The following is an 8971-nucleotide window of genomic DNA, read 5'->3' on the forward strand; positions in this document are numbered from 1 at the left end:
TGAAGAGTGCTTTGCCAAGAGGAGCCTCTTACTATGTATTACTATATAGCACAAGCTCAAAGGCGCAGCTGACTAGTCGACACGCAGTACGTGCATCGTGCAGCAGTGCGACTACCCACAACACACTAAACGGTGCTACTCTCACCTTCCGGCCATGGCGTCGAAGCGAGCAAGCTCCGGCGACGACCAGCAGAAGCTGTCGCCTTCTGGCCTCCCGGTCCGCCAGATCCCTGGAGGCTACGGCGTGCCCTTCTTCTCGCCGCTGCGCGACCGCCTGGACTACTACTACTTCCAGGGCGCGGAGGAGTACTTCCGCTCCCGCATCGCCCGCCACGGCGGCGCCACCGTACTGCGCGTCAACATGCCGCCGGGTCCCTTCCTCTCCGGCGACTCCCGCGTCGTCGCCCTCCTCGACGCGCGCAGCTTCCGCGTCCTGCTCGACGACTCCCGGGTCGACAAGGCCGGCACGCTCGACGGCACCTACATGCCCTCGCTCGCGCTCTTCGGCGGCCACCGCCCGCTCGCGTTCCTCGACGGCGCCGACCCGTGCCACGCCGCGCTCAAGCGCGTCGCGATCCGCCTCGCCGCCGCGCGGATGTGCCACGTGGCGCCGGAGTTCGGCGCCGCGCTCGCCGCCACGCTCGAGGGCGTGGAGGCCGACCTCGCGGCGTCCGGCGCCGCCGAGTTCAACAAGCACAACATGCGCCACATGCTCGACTTTACCTGCGCCGCGCTGTTCGGCGGCGCGCCGCCGAGCAAGGTCCTGGGCGACGGCGCCGCGGCCAAGGCGTACAAGTGGCTGGCGTTCCAGCTCCACCCGCTCGCGAGCAAGGCCATCAAGCCGTGGCCGCTCGAGGACCTCCTCCTCCACACCTTCCGCCTCCCGCCGCTCCTCGTGCGCCGCGACTACGCCGAGCTGACGGCCTACTTCGCCGACGCCGCCGCGGGCGTCCTCGACGACGCCGAGAAGGCCGACCCGGGCGCCATCCCGCGCGACGAGCTCCTCCACAACCTCGTCTTCCTCTCCATCTTCAACGCGTACGGCGGCTACAAGATCTTCCTCCCGCACCTCGTCAAGTGGCTCGCCCGCGGCGGCCCGGAGCTGCACGCCAGGCTGGCCGGCGAGGTCCGCGCCGTCGTCCCCGCGGGGGGCACCATCACCCTCGCCGCCGTGGAGCGGATGCCGCTGGTGAAGTCGGTGGTCTGGGAGACGCTGCGCGTGAACCCGCCGGTGGAGTTCCAGTACGGCCGCGCGCGCGAGGACACGGTGGTCGAGAGCCACGACGCCGCGTACGAGGTCCGGAGGGGCGAGATGCTGTTCGGGTACCAGCCGCTGGCGACGCGCGACGAGCGCGTGTTCCGTCGCGGCCGCGAGTTCGTCCCCGACCGGTTCGCCGCCTGCTCCGACGACGAGCGGCGGCGGCTGCTGGGGCACGTGGTGTGGTCCAACGGGCCGGAGACCGGCGAGGCCGCGGAGGGGAACAAGCAGTGCCCCGGGAAGGACGCGGTGGTGGCGGTGGGCCGGCTGATGGTGGCGGAGCTGTTCCGGCGGTACGACACGTTCGCGGCCAGCGTGGAGGAGAACCCGGTGGAGCCGGTGGTCACGTTCACGTCGCTGGCCAAGGCTGCCGTCGCCGCGGGCCATGGCGACGGCGGCAAGGCGTGACGCTCGTGGGAAGCTGAGGTGGTAAGATTATTGTGTGCCTGTGCTGTGATCTGTAGTTCTGTACTACTAGTACAATCATTAAAGGGAGCGTATCCGGTGCACACGGCGCCTCTGTGCACACATATTAAATCTCGGCCCTCCATCCTGGATCCAATCACGTGGTTATTTAAAAAAACCCTCTCGCAGCCCTCCACTCGATGTATTTATAATTTTGCGGAACCTCCCTACCTCTCTTCCACTTTAATTTAACTTTCCAGTCCGTTCCTCTTTTCCAGCACCGATTGAGACAGAGGCTCTCACCGCCGACGCCCGTAAATATTTACTGTTAACTTAAGTCAAATATAATAAATTGTTTACTGCTAACACTTGCCATGTAAATCGGATACAGCTAGCAATAAACGTTGACAAGATAAGCAAAATTCTAAACTAAAACGGTAGAAGATTGAGGTGGCTAATTCATCGCGTTCTTGGTATTCTTTCCCTTGCGTGGCTTAGTTAATTCTTTTGCTCTCTTAATTCTTTTACTTCTTCCTTTTGAACGAACTTCAGTTGGTGGATGAATCTCAACTTGTTTTGGAATTTGGCAACCAATAAAACTCTCATATTCTTCTTGATGAGTTTGCACCGTGGTAGGCACAATTTGATCAAAAGAAGCCTCCATATTCAACAAACTTGAAACAAAAAATTCATGGCCTCATCTGAACCCTTTGCTCTTTGAATAAAATCTTCGAGCTTGTTTCGAACAGCTGCTATCTTTTTCATTTTTTCCGCCTCTCTAGCATCTATGGGCTTCTCATCCAATAAGTTGCCTTCCTCATCATACATAATTTCCCTAAGGTGACATAAAGAAAAAAAGGTAGTTAAGTATGACATATAGATAAATAGGGTAATAAAGGAAATACAAAGCATGATTCCTTTTAGCTCTTGCATCTTGTCTCCCATCTCTTCAAAATATATGAGGAAGGTATTTCAAACAGATTTTCACCTCTCAACGTCATAATAACAACAGCTCCGGGACGTAGGGCACCGTGTTGACATCCAACAGCACCCGCTTGACCCGGATGAGCGCGGTATCGTCGGTCAGTTCCTCTGCGCACATCCGAGACGGGTCTTCAGCATCCATGTACTCGAAGCCTAGCGTATGGCGTTGCTGGATTGGTTGGATTTGGCGTTTGAAGAATGAAAAAATTACAGACGCGCTGGTCACCCCTATTTCCTTATGGGCTGCTATGAGAGCTAGCAACTCATCGACTTGGTCCATGTCCCCCTTGGAGAGCTCGGTGTTCCACTCCGGCCGCAGGACCGGGGGCTTACCCGTTCTTTTAGGGAGTTGGGGGATATGGTTTCCGATGTAAAACCAATGGCTTTTTCATCTAGGGATGTTGGAGGGGAATTTGTAGGACAGATATTTGTCACCGGCCTGTTGCCTAAGCTGGATGCCGGCGTTCCTACAACGGATGGATTTTTGGAGGTAGGTTGTGGTTTTACGTGGAAGAGATAGCGGAAAAGATCCCAATGTGGTTCAATTCTAAGGAAAGCTTCACAAAAGTGAATAAAAATAGCAATATGGCAGATCGAGTTTGGGTTGAGATGATGGAGCTCAAGCCCGTAGAAGTAAAGAAGGCCACGGAAGAAGGAACAGGTGGGGAGAGCCAAACCCCGTTCAGAGAAATGGTAGAATGAGACGATTTCGTCTACATTCTCCATGGGAAGAGTTTGGTGAAAAGAAGGGCGCCAGTTAACGAGATTTTTCTTCTGAAGCAAACCCTCAGAAACAAGATTTAGGAGGTCATTATTGGAGCACTTACTGTAAGTTCACTCCCTAGAAGGCGGCGATTCCTTCCTCTTCCTATCTTTCTTGTTGGATCTCTTAGGCACCATTCTAGATCTATTTGCTACAAGCTGCTTTACTCGCATGCGCTCGGGGGCTGTAGAGAAGGGGCGGAGAGATTCGGCTAGCTTGGGGTTTGTAAAAGGGGGTGAAGGCGGAGCACGGATCTGATTGGGGACTCGGAAATTTCTCGGCGGATTGCGGACTGGAAGCACGGATTTTACCCTAAGTTACCGCGGGGTTAAATAACCAGCGGCTGGATACAGGTTTACTCTTCCGAAGTTGAGGAGTCATCACAGGAAATATTCGGAAGACGAGAGGTCATTTGGTGGATTTTTATATAAATTATTCGATTAACCATTTTTTCAGGGTTAATTGTCCCCAAAAAAGGGGTTTTTTTCGAATTCCAAATCTAACTTGTATCATCTGTACCATCACACCAATTATTTTTCAAGGGAACATTTTTTCACTGCATGCCACGACCATTGGATCCTTTTTTCCAAACTCGAGAGATTTGGATTCAAGTCTCGGGGGCTACGGGATACATGGCATCGACTACTTATTTTTCGAATATATTTGAAGAGTAAGCAAGGAAGATTCAAGACTAATGTGACCCTCAGTCTGATTCTTTGATTAAACCTAAGGCTCGGGGGCTACTCCATTTGGAGTGCGATTTTCCATCGCACACCATACCAAAGAAGTAATTCAGGGTATGAGCACCTCATAGCTTCGATGCAGCCAAGAAAGTACTCGAAGAAGAACTTTAAGACGGAGCTTCAAAAGAAGCCGAAGACTACTTCGGAAGTACTCGAGGAGCCTGTAGTACTCAGCTACGAAGAGCTCGGGGGCTTGTCAGACCTGGGACTACGGGACTGTGTACATAACGTAGTTCATACAGGAATAGGGGATAGAACATGTCCTATATCTTATCTGTGTTGTATTCTACTCGCATGCAAAGTAGGACTAGCCGATATAGAAGGAAACTACTACTCGAGTTGTACTCAAGCACGATTCCTAGGCTAGTGTCGGACTAGGATTCATGTAACCCTGTCCTCCCGGATATATAAGGGCGGGGAGGGACCCCTCAAAACATATCAACTCTCAAGACAATACGAACCACCAAACAGGACGTAGGGTATTACGCACATCGCGGTCCGAACATGTCTAAACCTTGTGTTGCTTGCACCTTCGAGTTCCTGATCTCGGCGTCACCCTACCTAAAACTTACCACCTCGGGTATACCCCTCGGTGGGCAGGCAGTAAAACACCGACAGTCATGGCGTGGCGCCTAGGGCACGAGCAGTCCTTCTTGCGACGATTTGAGGCAGTCCGGATGAGAAAGGTCCAAGGCACCGGCGGCAGCAACAGGAGCTAGGGCTAGGAGCAACTGAGGTGGAGGAGACAGGAGCCTCGATCAATCTGGGAAGAAGGTGGAACGGTTCGCATTATGTCCAAAAAGCTGAAGTGGAAGAAAGATAGGGGGGTTTCGCAAAGTTACAAATACTTCAAGTGGGGGGCTGCGGGAGGGTTCTTTTGTAAAATAACCGCGTGACATTGGATCTAGGATGGAGGGCTGAGATTTAATATGTGTACATGTGCACCAGATATGCTCCCATCATTACATGCGTGCCTGCTGTGGTGTGGAGTTTGCATGCATGCCTTGCATTGCATGTGGGCATGATTTGAAAGATGTCAGGGGTTAGGCTTGTGATTGTGATTGCGATTATTTGTTGTTTTTATTTATAAAAGTTTAAATGTTGGATTGAGTATGGTTTTTTTGTTGGGTGGGTACCGCAAATAGAAATTTGTAAGAATTTCCATTTAGAGATTTGGTCGGGGGATGAACGCGCAGCAATCTCCTATAATAGCTTGTGAAAAATAAAGAGCACGCGTGGGAATTTTACACAGGTTCAGATCTTCCGGAGGATAATAGTTCAACGTCTGTGTATCTTTCTAACAGTGGATGAACCGGAGAATATATGAAGCAGAGCTCCGAGCTTCAGCTCTGGAATCCTCAGGAGGAGGCCCTCCTTTTTCCCCGCCTCCCTTTTTTATCACCCAGCCCTCAGGTGTAAGACGGTATATAGAAAGTAGATGATGTGTCCCTGCTGAGGAGACGTAGCCTTCATGCATGCCTGTAGTCGGCGCCACTTTCTCTCTCCTTGACTTTTACTCGGGAGCCATGATGCATGCATGCCTCTAGAGTCATTTAATACTAGCCCTAATGCATGCATGCCTCCAGAGTCATTTAATACTTGTTAAGTGCATACATCATGCATGCTGCATGCATGATCATTTCTCTACATATGTGGTAGGAGCCCAAGCCTCCTTGGGTCCTATGTCGGAGTGGATAAGGAGGAGGGAACTAGCTGCCAGGACTGCTGTGGCTAGGGGCCATTTAATGTCACCTGCTGCCTTGCCTTCAGATCGAAAGCAGCCCGCCTGCACCCCGGGGTCCTCCCACGGTGCCGTCCCAAGTGCCGAGCTGCACCCCGGGATCCTCCGGACTCCTACGATATAGGAATTAGACGAGCCTATCTCACAAGTCACCCCTTCATGCGCCGTGGCGGATGGGCGTCTTCATGAATTGTTTGCGCAGGGACCCACGTTCTCTGTACGCCGACAAGTATATTCTGAACAAATTTGGAACTTATATCGTGGCATTCGAAATCTGATCCACGCACATCCTCCTTCATCGATCATGGACCATCAGTAAGGGATGACAAAATTTTTGGGCCAATCCATGAACACCATGTGTGGCGTATTCTCCAATTCCGATAAGACCACCGGCGAGGTTGGTGTTCGGTTTTAGGGACGGGGTTTCTTACCAAGGAGTGGTGGCATCCTAGAGGGAAGGTAGATGGTGGTAGGAAGTCCGGTGGAGATGGCAGATGCTACATGCTAGGTCCCGTTTGAATTCTAGAGCTAATTTTTAGTCATCAGATTTGGATACCAAATACGAGGATTAAACATGAGCTAATTGTAGCTAAATTGCATAGATAATAGCTAATTGATGGTTGTGAGACCCGGGGCTACCGGGCTGGGCATGTAGCGTAGTCTACGGAGGTTTAAGAGATTAAGTCCGTCTTATCTCTTATTCATCTTGTTTATCTCTTATTCATCCCGTTTAAATAGGAGATAGGGCTAACCAACACGGAGAGGATCTACTCGAGATCAGTTCTGGTGTGATCCCTCGGTGGGGGTTGGTTAGCATCTTTGTAACTCTGACCTCTCGGGTATATAAGGGAGGTCAGGGACCCCCTCAAAACAGAGATCATTAGGTCATTCTACACCAAAAGGAATACAAACCATCATACAGGACGTAGGGTGTTACGCTCCGTGCGGCCCGAACCTGTCTAAGTCTTGTGTTCCTTGCACCTTTGAGTTCCTGATCTCGGCGTCTCCTCACCCAAAACTTACCACCTTGGGTCTATCCCTCGGTGGGCAGCCGGTTAAACACCGACAGCTGGCGCGCCAGGTAGGGGAGCGCGTCGAAGATCCGCCGGCGAACTCGATGGCATCTTTCTAGTTCACCAGGTGGTGGATTGCTACCTTCACGCATGTGCATCGACGGATCGATTCATCAAGTTCGAGATCGGATCCTTCAGCGAACGGCTACATCAATCTCGACTACTCGGCTCGACTTCACCTTGTGCTACAGCGTCGATGCACCGCGGCCGTCGACCTCGACGACCCGGCTCAACTTCGGCTCGTGCCGCAATATCCGCGCGCGGCAGCAACGTGTTCGACTACTTCGACTTCGCGAGGACGATCGGCAGCTCGCCGACGACTACATCAACTACTCGTCTCGACTTGAAAACTAGTCGGAATCGGTTCCAACTAGTCGAGCTTCATCAACAAATCGTCGCAGCTTCATCAACGAGCTCCACGGCTTCGTCGACATTCGTCCACAAATCAAGCTAAGTGATTTATACCTTTTCCGACTTGTTCTTCACAAGATCGGCTACCTTTTTTCGTACGCCTCTCGACGGGCATGAAACCCTCGGGGGCTACACCATGATCGATTACTTGTCCGTGTACGTCTCTCGATGGGCATGAAACCCTCCAGAGCTACACTTCGCCGACTATCTTTGCGCACTGCGCATCCTCTTTGTCGCTTGACAACTTCTTTGTCTTCTCTTAACGGTTGCTAAAGTACTCGGGTAGCACACGCCTTAATCCGTGAAACCTCGACTCTTCTGTAAGCCTATGCTCCTACGCGTGCATGCGGCTAAGCTCCCTACGCTATGGTCTACGGCCATCAGGGATCAGGTGCTTAAACGTAACAGGCTAACTGCCCGGGGAAATTACATGGCCTAGCAAGAGCAAGACGCGAAATTTTTACACCGAATAAATTTTGGTGTATTTATATTATTACTGAGTACTACTCGGTATCTTCGCATTATGCTACATAATGTGTGCATTGTCTTTTTTCAGGTCAAGATTCAGCAATAACCCTCCAGGCAGCGCGGCGTGCCATCGTAGTTTCGCTAGTTCCCAGGCTCGGGGGCTGGGCGATGCACACTACTCGACATGACTCATTCGGCTCTCCTGGCTTGTAAGCTCGGGGGCTGGACGCCGTAAAACTACTCGAAAACGACTCATATGAAGACTGAGAGTGCAGAAGAAACTCTAAGCCACCGCACGGTTAAATAAACCAGCGGGAGGGTTAATTTCACTATGCAGAGGCGAAGAGTTTTTATCAGAATTCCAGAGTAACACCAATGCCATGATTTTTAGATCCTTATCTCCATATTTGTGGGATTTGGATTTAAGGCTCGGAGGCTGCGGGGTACGTGGCATCGACTACTTATTTTTCAAGTTTCTTTGAAGGATAAGGAGGATTACAAATTAATGGGACCCTCAGCTTGATTCTCCGATTCAATTTGAGGCTCGGGGGCTACTCCATATGGAGTGCGATTTTTCAATCGCACGCCATAATAGAACTAAAATTCGGGGCATGAGCACCTCATAGCTTCGATGCGGCCAAGGAAGTACTCGAAGCAGGGTTTCAAGACGAAGCTTCAGAAGAAGTCGAAGACTGCTTCGAAAGTACTCGATAAGCCTGCAGAACTCAGCTACGAAGAGCTCGGGGGCTTGTCAGACCCGGGGCTACCGGGCTGGGCATGTAGCGTAGTCTACGGAGGTTTAAGAGATTAAGTCCGTCTTATCTCTTATTCATCTTGTTTATCTCTTATTCATCCCGTTTAAATAGGAGATAGGGCTAACCAACACGGAGAGGATCTACTCGAGATCAGTTCTGGTGTGATCCCTCGGTGGGGGTTGGTTAGCATCTTTGTAACTCTGACCTCTCGGGTATATAAGGGAGGTCAGGGACCCTCTCAAAACAGAGATCATTAGGTCATTCTACACCAAAAGGAATACAAACCATCATACAGGACGTAGGGTGTTACGCTCCGTGCGGCCCGAACCTGTCTAAGTCTTGTGTTCCTTGCACCTTTGAGTTCCTGATC

At 51.6% G+C, this 8971-nt stretch overlaps 1 protein-coding gene across 1 annotated transcript; it reads left to right on the forward strand.

The window, feature by feature from the left end:
- LOC112878731 (allene oxide synthase 4-like) lies at positions 1 to 1754 on the forward strand. The gene has a single exon (XM_025942942.1). It carries the CDS (start codon positions 155 to 157, stop codon positions 1664 to 1666), a length of 1512 nt encoding a protein of 503 aa, XP_025798727.1. The 5' UTR covers positions 1 to 154; the 3' UTR covers positions 1667 to 1754.
- The last annotated feature ends 7217 nt before the right edge of the window (positions 1755 to 8971 follow it).

The sequence above is a fragment of the Panicum hallii genome, chromosome 1 (genome assembly GCF_002211085.1).
Source record: "Panicum hallii strain FIL2 chromosome 1, PHallii_v3.1, whole genome shotgun sequence".
NCBI classification, from domain to species: Eukaryota; Viridiplantae; Streptophyta; class Magnoliopsida; order Poales; family Poaceae; genus Panicum; species Panicum hallii.

Excerpts from the sequence above, each read along its gene's own strand:
- LOC112878731 (XM_025942942.1), top strand. The coding sequence starts at position 155 with ATGGCGTCGAAGCGAGCAAGCTCCGGCGACGACCAGCAGAAGCTGTCG.